This window comes from Engystomops pustulosus, chromosome 3 (genome assembly GCF_040894005.1).
Source record: "Engystomops pustulosus chromosome 3, aEngPut4.maternal, whole genome shotgun sequence".
NCBI lineage: Eukaryota > Metazoa > Chordata > Amphibia > Anura > Leptodactylidae > Engystomops > Engystomops pustulosus.
In genome coordinates this window covers 167,862,138-167,881,632 of record NC_092413.1, presented here as the reverse complement: position 1 = coordinate 167,881,632, position 19,495 = coordinate 167,862,138, and the positions used below count along the sequence as shown (strand labels likewise).

At 39.0% G+C, this 19,495-nt stretch overlaps 1 protein-coding gene across 1 annotated transcript in view; it reads left to right on the top strand.

Annotated features, from left to right (window-relative positions):
• SCHIP1 (schwannomin interacting protein 1) overlaps window positions 1–19,495 on the top strand; it is a 290,784-nt gene that overhangs the window by 68,852 nt on the left and 202,437 nt on the right. Inside the window, exon 4 of the mRNA XM_072142912.1 lies at window positions 6,187–6,337. Within this exon, the coding sequence (XP_071999013.1) occupies window positions 6,187–6,337 (151 nt within the window). The remainder of the gene's footprint in view (window positions 1–6,186; window positions 6,338–19,495) is intronic.

Below are 19,495 nucleotides of genomic sequence, written 5' to 3'. Positions count from 1 at the left end.
CATGGAAAACAGTTATATATCGCTAGCACATGTCATCACTTTATAAGGTCTTCTCAGCTGGTGGTTTCTGTTATGCATTGACAACTTTTTACCAGTGTAGTCCCTTTATTGTCAGGAGTCAACCCATACTAGAAAATAAGTAATAATCATGGGGCCCCATAGCAAAACACTGGGGGGGATTTATAATACGTCGGGACCCATGCGACCATGCCCCCCTCATCACTTCGGTGTTGTACAATCAATAAGAGGTTCACATACTTAAAAACAAGAACAAATGCAAGTAGAAAAACAGAAACTATCGAGATCTGAAACAAGTGGAAGGAGGACCCTCCCTGTGAGGGAGACATGAGGTGAGGGAGCAGAGCTGTGAAGTTATTGCATATTGTAGGCAATCCTAAACAGATGGGTTTTTTAGATTACGTTTGAAGGTTTGGATTTTTACATATTTTAGTAGAGAGTATGGGGTGCACATTTTAAAGTAGAGAGTATGGGGGTGCACATTATTTAGTAGAGCGTATGGGGGTGCACTTTTTTTAGTAGAGAGTACAGGGGTGCACATTATTTAGTATAAAGTATGGGGGTGCACATTATTTAGTAGAGAGTATAGGGGTGCACATTATGAGTCCTGGTGATATGGTTGAGCATAGAGCGGATAGAAGCTGAAGGTCCTGTGTGGAATGGAGATTACGTGTGGGATGGTGATGGATGATTGGATGGTGATGGAGATATATGGAGGGGACAGGTTGTGAACGGCTTTGTAAGTCATGGATAGTTTTTTAAACTGAATTTATTGCGCAATGGGTAACCAATGGAGAGACTGGCAGAGAGGAGATGCAGAGGAGAATCGAGGAGACAGATGGATTAGCTGGGCAGCAGAGTTAAGGATAAATACTAGGGGAGTTAGAGAGCTAGCTGGGAGACTGCATAGAAGAATAATATATACAGTGATGTCACAGTACAGGCATACACACAGAGATATCACAGTACAGAGATAATACACACAGTGATGTCATAGTGCAGCGATTCTAGACATAGTGATGTCATAATAAAGGGACATAGTACCAAGATAATACTCACAGTGATGTCACACTTAGAGATTATAAAAACATTAATATCATAGTTGCAGTCTGTTTGTGTTTTTAATTCATTCATTCTCTTCCTCTCAAATGTCATTCCCTATTCTCTGACCCTCAATGGTATTTTGGTGGAATATTCATCCTTATAAGGATTGCCCCAATACTGCACATACCCAACCCTTCCTTACACTGTCCTTATTCTGTCTCCTACGTGTTTCCTCATTCAGGGAGGTTAAGTCATGAATCTGGGAGGCATAGACACTCCTTACTGTACAGCAGGTGTCCCATTGCAATTTTCGCTATGGGGAGATGGTGTTTGGTTGCTGGTATATATGTAATCAATACGCTTACTACACTTTGACAATATTTAATGAAAGACACAAAATACAATAACTAAGTAATACCACAACCTTATTTTCAGGAGATATTCTTTTTCTTATCTATTTTCCCACTGCTTCACAGTGCAGGTTATGCTTGTAAAGGCTGCCCTCTGGTGAACACCGGCAACACTTACCGCCTTCTATTATCTACACTGTAGCAGTGTTTATCACTACAGAAACATTATGATCATACATACCAATGCATAAATAAAAAAGGAAAAGGTATAAAGTGAATGGATAAGGCCATTTACAGTGGGAGATTGAGATCAAAGAGGCTAAGTAAAAGCATTTCCATTATACATTTATAGAAATCCACAAAGTCTTAGGCCAGTGATTCCAACTCCATATAGGCAGGTGCTTCACATATTTAGTGGATTGCTAAAATAGTCATACCCTCTGTACACTTTAAAATGTTACAGCCACACACTTACATGTAGAATTTTTGTGATCAATAGTAATTTTCAAGTATTTGTCTAAAGAAAATGATACAAGATTTTCCAGATTTTGCAAGTAAAAAAAACCTGAAAATCGTGGAGTGCACATGTATTCAGCCCCCTGTACTCTGATATCCCATAATAACATTCGTAGTGCCCACTTGCCTTTAGAAATCACCTATCTAGTATAGTAAACTAATAGAAATTCAGCTGGTATTAGAGGTTGCATAAAGTGCATTAGTGAACAAACAGCACCATAACAGCTCAACATACAAGACGCCTTAAAGGGAACCTGTCACCACATTTGCACATATACAGCCAGTGACAGGTTTCTTTAGAGCTCTATTAACCGACTGACCCCCTTCTTTTAGCTAAAAATTGTTTCACTTACACGCCCATAAGTCACCTTTTATCTTATTTTACCTGGCATCAGAGGGAGTCCTGTCCTGCTCCGCCGACCCCTCCCATCTCTTCCTCCCCATGCCTTATGCCTCCTTACTGGTCACAGTTCATGTCATGTGACCGGAGTGACATCATCTCAGGACGTTTAGCCTCTTAACAATAGCAAACTGAACCCCATGCATGTATCTAACCACATGAAGTCATAGCAGCCTCCATGGACTTCTTCTCCTCTTCATCCCCCAAAGAGGTGTAAAGTTTGCTATTCTTTGAAGGCTAAAGGACCTGCGATGCTGTCACTGGTCACATGTCTTGAATGACACACAGGGCACAGTGTAAAAAAATGGACACAATGGGGCAGATTTACTTACCTGGTCCATTCGCGATCCAGCGGCGCATTCTGTGTGGAGGATTCGGGTCTTCCGGCGATTCACTAAGGTAGTTCCCCCAATGTCCACTAGGTGTCGCTGCTGCACTGAATTCCATCGCGTGCATGCCGGCGCCACAATCCAATCGCGTGTGCCAAAATCCCGGGGCAATTCAGGGAAAATCGGCGCAAATCGGTAAAATACGGGTAACGCGGCGTAAAAACGCAATTTGGGCCTTTAGTAAATGACCCCCAATATTTCCCATCCGTGCATAGAGCTTTACATGTCTGTAGTTGAATATTAGCAGACGGTCCCTAAATACAAGGAGGCAGAGCAGTTATATGAAGATATAAGACACAGAGCTGTCAGTCAAAATAATGGGGCGTGGTTCACTGCCAGCCTGAGAGAGAAGAGTCACAGGTACCAGAGTCAGAAAAGCTAATTTGCATATCAGAGAAACATTTGTAATTAAGGTACAGTACCTCACAGGCAGCTAATTTTAGGTGATATGGGAAGGACCTGTAACCCTTTATCAGCAGGCATTGTTACTCAGGGTGGTCAAAATATGGTGACAGATCCTCTTTAAAGATAAGGTTGTGGCAAACTGTATTACAGCTTACCTGTAACATGTTTTGCAAATAAAAAATGCACATACACAGCCACGCTACTGTACTGAAACTCATGTAGTAGCAGGTTCACCGATGTAGAAGCGCATCACTGCAACCTCTGGATACAGAAGCTAGCAGTGATGGGCAGTGATGCGGGAGAACAGGAACGGGGAAGGAGGTGAGTGTAATTTATTTTTTTTTTAAAGCCCTTCCTCAGCCATATATAAATATAATTCATATTCCCATACAGCTTTTTTAATCATGTACTCCACAATCTGCCCTTTATGGAGGAGACATTTTTAAAAGGCAGCCATAAGAAGTTGTTTTTTAAAAAGTTATGTAGACCAAAATGAAGGTTTTTTGCTCAAATATGGGCCACATTTATCAAGACCAGTGCAAATTGCACTATGTACAGTTTTCCTGGGGAGTGTGCTGGGTGCGCCAGATTACTCTAAACTGGTGCACGTTCTTCATGAATCTGGTGCCCCCTGTACTGCTCTGAAAGTTTGCACCATTTTCTTGTTCGTGTACTTTGTTCATTCTGCAGAATTGTGGCACTCGTCACAATTAGTCGGGGTGTCTTTTTGGACACAGTGCAGTCACGACACAAAACTGGCGCAGACACTTTATTAATACATGTGATGGAAACGATTAAATGATACATGAAACTGGTCTGAGTTGATGGGAAAATTTATGAAGCTTAATACAGGTTAATCCTGGCGGAAAAAAGACTTAAGACCGGAAATATGGTAATCAACCAGCAGGACTGCCGCCCTAAGCATAGAGCCGAAAGCATACAGGCAGTCCCCATGTTACTTACAGGATCGGTTCTTTAAGGTTTGTTCTTAAGTTTAATTTCTATGTAAGTCAAAACTGATATATTTTATCAGTGTAGATCCAGACAAAAACCTTTTTGTCCCATTTACAATTTTTCCAGCTGTCCTGTAAGTTATCAATAAAACTTCACTAGAGATAACTTACAGCTGATCATTGCTGCCTAGGATTAAAGTAAAGCATCCAGAGAGCTTCACCAGAAGTCACAGTGGGCAGAGAGGTCCGTCTGTAACTAAGGGTCGTCTGTAAGTCGAGTGTCTATAATCGGGGATTGCCTGTATCCATGTATTAAAATGGCCCTATCAAAGGCCAGACCTATACATCATAGAGAATTTGTGATTAACTTGAAAATTGCGGTTCACAAACGTTTTCCAACATGTGACTGAGCTAGAGCAATGCTATAAGGAAGAAACGGATAAAATTCCAGTCTGTTGATGTGCAGAGCTGGGAAAACTTTAAATATTTTCCCAGAATCCCCCTAGTGGAGCATCCATGGCTATAAGTCTCCACACGCCTATACCGTGGCCTAATTGTCAGTCTCTGTAAGGGGAACATCCTGACCCAAGAGAAATACTCCAACAGACTCACGGGTGTCTATTCGTCTATTGACTCAGGGGGGCTAAATACATATGCAAGCCACATTTTTCAGTTTTTAATTTTCAAAAAGCAATTGAAGGGGCTGTCTACTTTCAACAAATACTTGATGCTTTGGGGGACATGTATGATCGAACCTGCGTCAAAAAATTGTTGGGAACTCATGGGTTTTTTGGCGCAAAAGTGTTGCCGATCATTTATAATGAGTTTGCGCCAGAAAGAACACATGTTTCCGACTATCCCGACTCCTCCATCTTTTTTTGGCGCAGGTGGGCATGGCCTAACTTTTCCACATTATCCGTCACATTTATGTGTATTTTGTCGCCATTTTTAGGTGCAAATTTTGGTGCAGAATAGACCAGGAAAAAATTGTCAGAAAGCAAAATTAAGGCGCAGTCCATGTCAGATTTTAGTGCACATCTCATTGATGTCGGCATTTTTATGGCGCGCGACTGACAAATTCCGTCTACCCATTAATTATTTACAACCGTGCGCTACTTCAATACATCGGGTTGAGCTTTCTGGAGACTGATCTCCGATGCCGACAGTCGTGCTTGCGCCAGAATTAGTAAATCCCCCCCTTTGTATTGCTGTGTAAAATTTAGGTACAATACGTTTTGTTCAAGGGGCATGAATATACTTGGCGAATAAGCTCTAGGTTTTTTATTTGTAATTTTCTTTTCTACTATTTCGCTGAATGTAACCAAGTGAAACACTGAGAATGTATTGATGTACCAGAGCAGAATTTGTCACTGAACACAATTCATCATCATGACATGATGTGTGTGTGTTTCCTTGCTCTGCTGATAAACCTTACCAGTCCCGTCTCATCTCTGTCTTTCCATTGGAATGCCAGCTGCATATTCCAGAAAACTGCCCGGTTCATCAGATACATATAAAACTGACTATGACGTCAGAAGGACAAATACAGAATAGCTCTCCTGTGTGTACACAGTATGGGGGCTAAGAGTGAGGGGACTGGCATAGACTTCCCATGCAAATCCATTACAAATACATAAATTCTCATCAATTGTGAAAGAGAAAACATTATGAAATGTTTATTTTAGTCAATACAATTTATAATTTGAATAATTCCCCTTATAATTCTACGTTGCACAATTAATCTAGTATTAATTATATAGTAATCTAAACGTTTTATGCTTTTAAAATGTGTAACTGAACAATATGCAATTATGCAATATGTTCCAGACAGCGTCAACAAGGGGGAATGGTAACACCCAGTTGTCAATTTAGTCATGGATATTCAGGATGAATAACAGAGGAGCATTAGAATATTGTCTCCAGTGCTCAGACAAGGCTGATAGATATGGAATCCTGCTAAAGTTGATGGAAATCTATAAATGTAAATGATTGGACTGTACATTGATTTTACATTTGCTGATCATTACAACTATTTGTGTAATTGGCATGTAATGTAATGGTTAAGTTGTTATTTTATTACCAATACTAACATGTATATGTATTCCTTTTAGCATCCAGCGGGCATGGAGAGATTACCTTCAGCGTCAGGATTCTATGAACACAAACGGTATGGAAAAGCGCAGTCCATCGCCATCCTCTATGTCCTCCGATAAACTGAGCAGCTCTATCAGCATGAATACATTTTCGGATGGCAGCACTCCTGTAAGTACAGATTGTATTGATGGTTATTTCTGACATTATGGTCTACCCTATTTGTGGATTTGTTAAACTCCTTAGTTATATCATGTTATACACCCCAGTTACCACCAGAGGGCCTCACATAATAAGTATCAATAAACAGTCTATGCTTTACCTAATCTGCTATTGAAATCCTTGTCAGGGTACAAGTTATTACATTTATAGATATATCATCAAGATTTATATTTATTAATGTACTATTAGAAGTATCTGCTCTTGCATTAAATAATACCCTGGTCCTGTAGCTATAATCTACTGAACATTGTCCTTTTATTTGGTGGCTATGAGCTTTGGGCTGGATTGAACTTTTAAATGGCTTTTTTGTGAATTGCTTGTCGCATGCAGTTGGTAATATATCTTCTTTTACTAGAACAAGACTGTTTATTTACATAGGTACAGTGTTAAAAGACAGAAATGAATGGGGCTGTCTAAATTATACCTACCTCCTTTCTCCAATTAGGGTACTTTCAGAAAATCATTTACATTCTTTGTATAATGAAATGTTATACAATTATCCAATATACTTTCTGTATCAAATCCTCACAGTTTTCTAGATCTCTGCTTGCTGTCATTTTTCTTCCTATTTACTTCCTGAGGATAGAAATCTGGCCTGGTCATGTGATGTTACACAGGTGCACGGCTCATTATATCACACGGCTCTGATTACTCTCTGTGAAATATCGAGCCGTGCACCTGTGTGATATCACATGACCCGTGACTGATTTTTAGCCATAGGAAATTACATTATGTACGGGAACGTTTTCATCTTTCCAGATGATGTTTCCCAGCGATCTGTTTTTAGAGATATTTCCATTTTGGGGGAGTATGGCCATGCCTGCTGGTTGTCAGGAGTGTTTGTATTACACAGATATACTTACCTCTTGCCTTTTCTATTGAGCTGTGGGATGAATCCAATCAGAACCCTGACTCAGCATCCAGTGCTATCCCTGGGTGGAGTATATACATCTCACCATGACTTTAGTTGTTACTGGTTATCTTCTTGTATTATTATTATTATTATTATTTACTGGATTTCTCTTTTGCCTTTAGTTTTTGCTTCATTTATTCTTTCCAGGCTTAACTCTGGATTTTCTGCAGGTACTTCCCCAGTGTAAAGTTGAGTGCTTTCTTGGTTCTTCATAGCATAGTTACCTTTCCTTCAAGTTTTGAGTTTACTGTCCTGCAAACAGAACTTTGTCTTGTACCTTGAGCATCAGCACAACCCGAGTCCCTGCAGCTTAGACCAACTTTTCTTACCAGAGACAATGTTGACCATAATATTGTAGCCTTAGACTCTGCCACACAGAGCTTGGCGACATTCACACTAACAAGTGCCCCCAGTACCATACCACGTTGGGCACACATCGGCGCCGAGGTGAGAAGAAGCTCATCCCCCCTCCCCTTAGAGAAACATTGCGCACGGCGCCATATTCCGGAGAAAGATAAGACATGTCCTATCGTTCTCCCGGGTACGGAGCGGTATGGTTCCGCACGTATGCTGCAGCGTAACGCTCCCGTAGGGCGCCGTGAGCCATCTGCCATGTATGGGGGACGTATATATGCTGTATATACGCCCCCCCCCCCATACATTCGTATGAATGTAGCCTTATAGCATGATAGACCACTTTAAATTTTAAAATATTTACAGGTTATATTGGGAAATCTTTCCATTTTTTTTTTAAGAATCACTTCCTAATTCATATCAGGGCTCAATTTGTTGTGGTTTAGTAAATGTTTAATTTACATTTTAATTCATAAAATGTTATGTCATGGGCTCCAGTGGTTTGAAAAATAATAGATAAGAAATAGGGGGAGATTTATAAATTAGTTCACACTTAAAAACTGTCTGCACCACATTTATAAAAGCTTTTAGACCGTTTTCTGGCTTTATTACGACTAGCTCGACAAAATGGGTATGACCTAAGCAAAGGGGGAGTGGCAAAAAGGTCTGTGCGCCAGAAATACTGCTGACCCAACAGAATTGTGTCCGATTTTTCTGACATAAAGTAAGCCACCTAATAGGAGGTGCAGAGTAGGACTAGAGAGTCTTATATGAGGACAGATTTATCACCCAACATTAGACACTTTTATAAATCTGGTGCAGAATAAGACTGTCTAGTCTAACTCTGCACTGTCTAACTCTTTTATACACTTTTTATAAATCTGCTCCATAATGCTCACCTTTTTCCGACACTATGGTCCAGTTCGGTGCCACCTATCACTGCCAGTCTCTGTTGGTATACTGAGGCTCAGCAGTGTCAACTTTGTGCATATTGCAACCTAATACTACTTTGCATTTTGCCTAAATTTTCTACTTTTTCAACATTTTCTAATTTTCTAATTTAAACATAATAATGGCTTACAGTTTCTATGTGTATTTAAAGTTAAAATCACTAAACTTTATAAACATAAGGTATGAATAAATCTTTGTACAAGATCATATGGTGGGTTGGAGCAATACAAAGTGAAAAAGAACAAAATGGTAAAAAAGAGCACTTTTATTGTCAGGTCATTATATTTCTTTTCATAGGATGGATGGTTGTCATATGTAACAGCAAGTAATGTAAGCACATACCATACTGTGTAGTCTTGGTGGTATTAGAAATGGGAGGTTTCCTCTACTTGTAAGATTTATCCTTCTCTGCTATGCCAGGGTGCAGCACCTTAATCATGTAACTATAATACACTGGAAGGACCTGCAGCCAACTAGCGTTTAGTTAGAGGACTTATAAAAGTTATGGTTAACTTTTCTGAGACCGAGTGCCCGAACTGCAACCCAAAACTCACTCATAAAAACCTCACAGTTATTTAAGCAGTGACCTTTTGCTGCCACAGCATTCACCAGCATCTGTATCCTGAAGATACTGTTACCTTTGAAAGACCCAGAGTAAAAATTTTAATTAGTCTGTGTACCCACAGAGAGGGCTCTGAGTGGCGTAGGTTGGCCACCACTCACTCATAGCAAGACTGAGATGCATCTACTGTAGTGCCTGGTTATAATGTCCTTTGTAACAGGTCACACATCCCTAAGACTTGTCCATAGATGTAATTATGTAAAGTAAATTGTAACACACATAAAATATTAAATATCCTTTTAATGGTTTTGTTTTCAGCTATTGGTGTATAGGCAGGCGGGAGGATGTCACAGTATCTGCACATCTGTTTCTGTCTACAGGAGTTCAATTACACGTCTCCATTTATAACCACCTGTTCTCAGAACCGAGTAGCTCAATAGAACAGACACATTGATAGATGTGTAAGATAAATATGGAATGAAATGATGAATATGCAGTATTCTGGTATTCACAATTATAGATTGCTTCTTCTAGATAATAGTTAATAAGATGCATATTCACATTCTATTCAAACTACAGCACCTTACAAATAACAATCTGGGACAACAGTGGCAACTAACAGCTCATAGATTATATGTTTCTACAGGAAAACATAAGATTAGGCCAACAAATGGTAACATTTCCATTCAAGTTGCATCTTGTAATGAAAATGTCACTGTTCAATTTATACACTTTTTACAGATATATTTGTAGTAATATATTTGTACTGCCTATTGTGGTGACAACCGCCTACGCTCTCCTAGGAAGGCTTTCCACAATGGATGCCTTGGTGTCTGTTGCTTCATTTCTGTCCATTCAACTAAGATAGATCAGGAACTGATGCTGGATTAGATGGTCTGATTTGCTAATGTTTTTTTCATTCAATCTAAGGGATTGCTAGGAGTTTAGCACACACTGCCTTCTAGTCATTCTCCAACCTACTATACAACTATTAACTGGTCATAGTGCAGTAAACATTTTGTGACACATCTAATAATTCATATTTCTTGTCTTTTCCATCTGACTCAGACCACAATGAACATTTCTTCCAGCTGCAACTTTTTCCTCTAAAGTTTGCAGCATTGACTTTGTGGCTCCAGCAGCCCCTGAATCAGCTTTTCTTCACTACAAACTTCTCATCATTACTATATAGAATCCCCTCTAACTAAATAATACTCCAGAAAGCCCCCTTAAAATAATAATGCCACCTGAGAGTGTGCACATGTGTCCTGGGTATTACAGTCCCAAATTAAGTGTGAATACTTAGTCAGACCACAGTATAGTGTAAATTCTACCCCTCTTCAGTCTTTCTGCTCACAGTCAGTCCATTGTAGATGCTGCCATGATCAGGGCAAATTTAGGTGTAGACGCTACCCTAGCTCAGTCCAAAGCCTGATGTTAACACTTTCCAAGCCACGGATGATATAACAGGGGGGGTGGGGGGTAATGTGGCAGAAACAACTAAACACTGCTCTCTGGGAAGAGCGTGGTGCAGTCTATCACTTACCTATATAATAAATAATGTTCTTGGTTTACACACTCAGTGTTTGGTTATATTATGTAAAGAGATATGTCACTAAACATACAATAGCAGCTACAGTACTTTGTTGCACATGATAAATTACGTTTAGGCTTTGTGTTCCAGTTGTTGAGCAGAGTGATGAACTATCTCATGCAGATCTAAACAGGAATATGAAATGAATGCTACCACTATTATAATAACAGTGAGAGAGTCCTCTAAGTCCAACTTGTAGATGTCATGAAATGCATATTAAGAGTATAGAGTGAGACTATGCAGCCACAAGTATGACATGGTCCTAACAAGTTGTCCTGGTCTTTTGGTATTAGAACTTACTCTTCAGATTGTAAATATGGACACTTTGTTAAAAAATTTCAAGATAAGAAACTATAAAATTCTTATTAAGATGTGGGTCAGCTTCCAGATGGACAACGCCTGAACTCTGACTGTGTCGTCTCAGGCTACAAGAAACAGTAGTCTCAGCGTGATCGAATGGAAGAGAGGGACATTTATTAGTGCTTGTACGCCAGTTTTTTGGTGTACAAGCGCTGAAATAATCATAGTTATAGTGAGTCATTAGTAATTACCCCTTCACACCATCTCCACACCAAGAGAGGTGGCGTTAAGAGGAAGCAGCCCGTAGCGTAGTGCGGTGTTCCTGCCCTGTGTCTTTGCATAAGTTATAGCTTATGACCAATCAGGCCTGAAAGTTTGCAGGCTATAGCACAATTCTACGTAAATTTGTCCAGTGCTGGAGCCACTGGCAGATACATAAGGAAGCTGGAGCATCCTAATGTATCCTGTGGTGTCAGAGGGGCGGGGGCTTCACAATAAACTGGTACGTGTGCACCATTGTATGATAAAAGTTCCCCACAGACTCTCAATGTCCCACAAGTATCTGTACAAACAGAACAGTGAAACTTTCCTTTTTTGCTCAAATGAAGCATTGCGTGGCGCCCTGAGGTGGCCCAGGGATAGACCGTAACAATGCATATATAAGTTTGCACAGTCTAAAACGGGCTGCAGCGTACCCTGTGGCTGTCAGTGTGTAACTGGCAGTGTGGCAAATAAATATGTGGAATGTAGGAAAAACCAGTTTTTTACGTATGTGCTGAAATATTGAAAACTGATGATAAGAAAATGTTTTATTTTTTGCCGGACAAGGTACATTTTATATTGGACCAGACGAAGAGGACATGCTGCAATCTAACCTTTGCTGTAATGGCTAATTACACACTGTGACTCTCGTACATGCACTCCCATAAATTCATAACTGCACTAATAGGCTACTGCAAAACATTTTAATGAGTAAACTGAAGACCTTCGTCTAACACTGTTCCTGATCTTTATATTGTCATACTCAGGAAAAACAAGTAATTATTAATTTTTATTGTTTATGTTGCTAAATTTCATGCCAGGTCTTGCCCTCTGCGATGTTTACAAGTGATAGGAGTGAATGTCAATTCAAAATTCTAGAACCCTTTATGTTCAATCAGTCCAAACCATATTGCAAGCTTCAGATAAGTGACTCGTGTTTGTAAAGAAAGCTTTGTTGAGGGAATGGCTAAGGTGGAGAAAAAGGATAGACCAAGACAGTGAGCCCGAAGATTAAGTCCCCCTACCAGATTTTTCTAGCTAATTGCCCAGCCTACCGTAAGTGGTAGGTGGCAAAAAGCTGATGTTCCCTTCTTGTGACAAACTGGAAACACTGAGACAAAGACTGGACAATACAAACATAGAAGTGTAATCAACAGGCACACATCAGAACAAGATGCACAATGCAGTACAGAATCAATAGGCAAAATGAATGATCAGAAAACAGATGAAGGAAATCCAAAAAACAAAAAATAAAAAAATGCCAGCAAGCTCCAAATGAGACATATAGCAAGCTAAGTGAAATGCAATCCAAATCTTACATGAGATCCAGTCCAGAAGTTTATTGGACCAGTTTCCTGACATCTAGACAAGTCGACCAGAAAGGGAGAACTGTGAGTGGAGGAAGAATTAAGCTAACTTAATTAAATCAACAGGAGACAGATGGGTGTGGTGGAAATCAATGAAGTGAGACAGGAATGGAATAAAGGAATGTACAGACCAGTTAAGGACAGAATGTAACCTAAGAACAAAATAACACATCCTCTGCCTCAGCCATACACGAACGGGCACAGATGTTAAAGGCACAAATATTTATTTTGATTCTTAAAACACATTCATTATGTTTATGTTTCCTTTATCAAAGGAAAATGGCAGCACTCCAATTCAGGTGAAACAAATGGTGTTTATTCCACCCTCTGCGACGTCACAGGGAATAAACACCACAGGGTGGAATAAACACCATTTGCTTCACTTGAATTGGAGTGCTGCCGTTTTCTTTTGATATTTATGGACTCTTTTTGGTGAGAGCAAAGGATAGCACCCTACCTTGCATTGTTTTTGGATTGTCCTGCTGTACATTTTTTATTATATATATATATATATATATATATATATAATTACATGCAGTGAAAGTCATGGCTAGTATATATCTTCTGAATTGTGTGGTGTATCTGTCATTTTAACTATAGAAATATATTTAGACATTTCTTTTTCTGTAGGATGTATATTGAAATTTGAGGGAAACTAATAGATTTATTGGAGTCAGTCACTATACCTGTTCTTAAATTTTATTTCTACACAGTAGAATATTCTGCCAATATTATTTAATAGCTACACAATAAATTAATATTTTAAATAGGAACTCTCAAGTGAATTCACATATGTATGCTAAAACCAGGCCTTGGAGGAATAATGGCGCTTTTATAGGGTACGTCTAAATAGGAGCCGCTTTCATAAAAAAAAACTTAAATTGGCTGTTTTTATGGTGGCAATGTTTTTATTGGCTGTTTTTAAGCGGTGTGTGTCTTAAGAAGCTTTTAGTCTTTCAGTCTAATCAATTTTAGCTTTTGATGGTTAGTCTTTTAACATGCTCATCAGGTGGTGCATGTATTTATAGGTATATATTATATATATATATATATATATATATATATATATATATATCAGATATTTATCAATTGATAGCATGTGTCTGTCTCTATCTCTAAAAGGTGCCTGGATTAGGAATTAATTATCCTTTTAACATTAGAATTCAAGTAAATATGCAAATATGTTTTCTGAAGTGGGGTAAGGAAAACTGCCTCAGTGCTGCTTTAAAAGTCATCTCTCTATACAGTCATATCCATAAGTTTTGAGAATGACACAAATATTATATTTTCACATGATCTGTTGTCCTCTGGTTTTTATGTGTGTTTGTCAGATGTTTTTATCACATACAGAAATACAAGTCCAATCATATTATGAGTAACAAAAGCTTTTAGTGACAGTTAGAATGAGTTAATGCAGCAAATTTGCAGTGTTGACCCTTCTTCTTCAGGACTTCTGCAATTCTCCCTGGCAGCTCTCAATCAACTTCTGGACCAAATCCTGACTGATAGCAGTCCATTCTTTTTGTTTGTCCACCCGTCTCTTGATGATTGACCACAAGTTCTCAATGGGATTAAGATCTGGGGAGTTTCCAGGCCATGGACCCCAAATCTCTATGTTTTGTTCCCTGAGCCATTTAGTTATCACCTTTGCTTTATGGCAAGGTGCTCCATCATGCTGGAAAAGGCATTGTTGATCACCAAACTGCTCTTGGACGGTTGGGAGAAGTTGCTCTTGGAGGACATTCTGGTACCATTCTTTATTCATGGATGTGTTTTTAGGCAAGACTGTAAAAGAGAGGATTCCCTTGGCTGAAAAGCAATCCCACACATAAATGGAATGAATGAATTGCAGGATGCTTTACAGTTGGCATAAGACTGGTGGTATTGCTCACATTGTCTTCTCCAAACAGATGTTCCAAACAATTGGAAAGGGGATTCATCTGAGAAAATGACTTTACCCCAGTCCTCAGCAGTCCACTGAGAAGACCACTGAGGAGAGAAGTGGCTTCTTTGCTGCCCTCCTTGACACCAGGCCTTGCACTAGGAGTTTCCGCCTCACAGTGCATACAGAAGCTGAAACACTTTAAAGAGACGGTCCTGTTGCTTGCTGGTCCTTCTTGGGCGCCCTGGAGCCTTTTTGGCAACAATGGAACCGCTCTCCTTGAATTCCTTGATGATGCCATGGATTGTTGACTGAGGTGCAATCTCTCTAGCTGAAATACTCTTCCCTGTTAGGTCAGTTTTGTGCAGTGCAATGATGACTGCATGTGTTTCTTTAGAGATAACCATGGTTAACAGAAGAGAAACAATGATGCCAAGCACCAGCCTCCTTTTAAAGTTTCCAATGGTGTGATTTTTACTTAATCATGGTAGATTGATCTCCAGCGCTGTCCTCATTAACACCCACACCTGTATTACTGGAGCAATCACTGAAACTATGTTAGCTGGCCTGCAATGAAGTTGAAATGTGTTTTGGGGGAAAATTTTCATTTTCTAGGCAAATATTGACTTTGCAATTAATTGTTGTTAAACTGATCACTCTTTATAACATTCTGGAGTATATGCAAATTGCCATTATAAAACCTTATCCAGTAGACTTTGTAAAAATTAACATTCGTATCATTCTCAAAACTTTTGGCCATGACTGTAAATCAATGCATGAAGCCTAGGGATATGATGTGGCAAAACTGTGGACAGGACTGTTTCTGCATTTTATCAGTGCAGTGTAGGTAACCATTGTGGCTGTTTGATAGGCCACTAACATAGGTCAGGTAAAGTCCTTCTTATGGAAATGGAGATTTTGGCTTTGCAGGCCACCGTTGTAGACATACAGAGACTTAAAGGCCATGTATACTCCACTGGGGTAAGAACATTTTTGGGATTATGTAATTCACTCTTTTTGCTTGCCTCAGTGAAACAGAGCTCAGACAGCGGGGTAGTACTGCTACCAGCCTCTTGTTAGATATAAGCCTGGTGCATAATAGGATTATACCAAGCCAGAAGCCAGCCAGTTAGTGTATATATACTGAGCCAAGAACACATATGTGGGAACACATATGTGGGTATTAGTAGATTAAGTTAAGAGAGCAACCCAGGTTAAATTAAGATCTTAAATTGACTGGAAGAGGAATGGGTGGGCCACTCTTTGCTTAAATTGTTTGGCATAAGCTCTCTAAGAAGACACCAAATACCTCTATAGGCTCCACATTTTTTTAAGGGCAAAGTTAGAGATGCCCCACTGCACCCTAGGAGGAGCTAGTGCCGCTACCACCTGGGTCCAATCATTAGAGTCCTAGAACCTTGAAAAATCTCATTTCCTCATTGGAACATCATAGTGCAACGGTTCTTGCTCCATCAGATCTGGTTGGACATACAGTGTCTTTAAAGATCAAATATGATCCATCTTCTATGCTTCTACAGTTTCGCATATCTCTTCAGCTGAGGGACACACCATAACTTAACATAACTTAACAACTTCCTTATAGAGTTATGTCCCAGAGATTCTTTGAGGTTTTGGCATCAGCCTTTGAAGCCAGAATCCCTGGAGCTTTACAGCTTGCAAGTAAGATGATCCTGGGGGGAAGAGGTTTTTCTTTGCAGGACGCACATGGAAACTTAGCATATCATAGTATCATAGTAAAAAGGTTAGAAAAGACATCAGTCCATCAAGTCCTACCTAAACATTACATTGTGTTGATCCAGAAGAAGGCAGAAACCCAACAAAGCTGATGCTAATTGGCCAAGAGCAGGGAAAAATTCCTTCCCAACCCCTAATATGGTAGTCAGAATAAATCCCTGGATCAACATAAACTACTAACAAAAAGATTTATTCCCATACCATGTGATTTTATTTCTCTCCAGAAAGGCATCCATTCCTCTTTTGAACATGTACAAATGACCAGACATTACAACATCTTGTGGAAGAGAGTTCCACAGTGTCACTACTCTTACAGTAAAGAGTCCCTGTCTATGGCGATAGAAGAAGCACCCCTCTAGACATAGAGGATGTCCCCTTGTCTTGGTCACAGGTCTAGGTATTTAAAGATCTCTGGAGAGATCTCTGCACTGCCTTTCAGGTATTTGTACATTGTAATGAGGTCTCCCCTCAATTGTCTTTTTTCTAAGATGAATAACCCCAAGTTTTCATAATCTATCATTGTATTCTAGTCCCCCCCATTCCCCTAATAATCTAGGTTGCCCTTCTCTGCACCCGTCTGGTTCTACTATGTCCTTTTTATACACCGTTGCCCAAAACTGTACACAATATTCCATGTGGGATCTGACCAGGGATTTGTATAAGGGCAAAACTATGTCTTTATTGTGAGAATCTATGCCTCTCTTTATACATCCCATAATTTTATTTGCTTTGGAAGCAGACACCTGACATTGATCACTAAAATTGAGTTTACTCTCCACCAATACACCCAAGTCTTTTTCTCCATCAGTTTTGCCAAGAAATGTATCATTTAACACATGAATCTAATTTTCATTAGATTCATGAATCTAAAGTGCATAACCTTACATTTAATCTCATCTGACATTTGTCATCCCAGGCCTACAGTTTTCACAAATCTCTCTGTAATGTTATACTATCCTCCTCTGTATTAATTACTTTACAGAGGTTAGTATCATCTGCAAATATTGAAACAGTACACTGTAAACCCGCTATGAGGTCATTAATAAAAATATTAAAAAGAAATGACTCCAATCCTGACCCTGTGGCACCGAACTGATAACTTTAACCCAATCTGACAATGTGCCATTAATGACGACCCTCTGTTTCTATCATTAAGCCATTTGCTTACCCAAATACACAGATTTTCCCTTAGTCCCAGCAGTGTCATTTTATGTCAGTGTCATTATCAACCTTTTATGCAATACTGTATGAAATGCCTTGAGAAAACTCCAGATACATAACATCCTCTCCCAGGTCCGGTCTAGAACTCACCTCCTTGTAGAAGCTGATCAGATTAGTCTGACAGGATGGATGCAAACATATTCACCCTCAAACGGCTGTTCAAGGCTTGTATACATTTCATAAGACACACACTTGGTAGCCATGTCCATGGAATGTCTACTTAAATGGGTTTGAACACAGATAGTAAAAAAACCCTTACTATCAATACAAACTATACACTTATCAGCACTGTTGCACTTTGCCACAGTCTTGTAGTCCTCGCTCTTTTCTATATCCTCGCTTGCAGTCTCCTATATTCATCACAAGGTGTTTTTTTATTTTACAATATGAAAAATAATGATAATAATTTTGTGGAATGTTGGGTGATATGTTATTCTAAAAATACACTGGATACTAATGAAAGGAAACATGGAATTGCTATACAGTAAACTGGGAAAGGAAAAAAGAACATTGGGCAATTGAGCTGATCTTTTCTTTTTATTGGCTAGTAAATGGTTATGGAGTTGGACCCCTTTATCCTAATAGTTGGAAAACATTTATTGTTATTATGATCTTTTGTGGACATAGGAAGAGGCTTCTTATGCAATCAATTATCTTATAGCCAGACACAGATTCAAAAAAAGGAGACAGGGGAAATGACAGAGATTTTGAAGATATTTCCTTATAATTTCGCAGGAAAATGTCAAATTATATTCTACACAAAATGAGATTAGAGGAAAGACAATCAAGGGAAACATTAGAATATAGCAAAATATGTTGTGAATCTATTTACTATTGTTTAGGGTAAAATTTTCAAAACAATAATTACAATAATATAGCAATGTAAGCATTATTGAAAATAAGTACATTAATTTGTGGAGTTTAAAGACTGAAAAAACGTGCAATGACTTTGACTTGGAGAGTAGTAAAATAGCAGACACTGTTGACTTGGTTATTGCTGCGCTGATGCCACAAAGATCCATGAGCTATATGAATCTTCAAATGCGTTTCCTTCCTCTGCTATTCTATCTCTCCCATGGGATTTCCACTCTGTGCTCTTCATATGCTTGTACACACAGCAGTGACATATAAATCTAGTGCTCTGATTATTATTGTGTAAAGCATCACTAAATCTAAGGCTATAAAACATTCCAGGCAAAAAAAATAACATTACCGAGTAACATAAACTGCTAAAAAAAAAGGGTTCTACAAAAAAGGAGCTGTTGTTATACAGTTACTGGAAGGGTTAAGCAGTAAACGGGTCGTACTGCCATACAAATCCTATTGAAAAACATTCTAACTTATTCAACATGACAAGAATAGAAACCAGGATAACGTGTACCTAGTGCTACAGATCCGCCACCAACTACCTAATAATAAAATATCTTATTTAACAGAGGGAATTATACTAAATGCGTAATGTGGAGGTGTTGGTTTTAAAGTTAAGGTACTACTAAAATAGTATTTTAGATGTTTTGGTTGCCATGACTTTAAATGAACAAATAAACCAAATTTGAGACCTTTTAGCAGCCAACACGTTATTTACCAGACTTTCAGATGGGTGGTCCTGAACTTGACGCACTTGTGGTAGACAACCTCATTCACATATAAGGCAAAACTAATGGTAATGATTGTTCAGGAACAGTGAGGGCTAAGAAAAAATAAGAATCTAAGGAGTAGCACCATGGGTTTGCCAACATCCTATGATGCCGCAACACAGCATCACCTGACAAGCCAGAGAGAGAACCATCTCTTCAGGCTGGAGGTGCACACAATTATACCTTACATCTATATTCTCCTGAATAAGCTTCCCAGATTTTATACTTTTAGTATTTCAGCTTATTTGTAATTTTGTGCTTAATATTAGTAACTCCTCAATGAAAAGCCTTACTAATACAATCAGTGCAA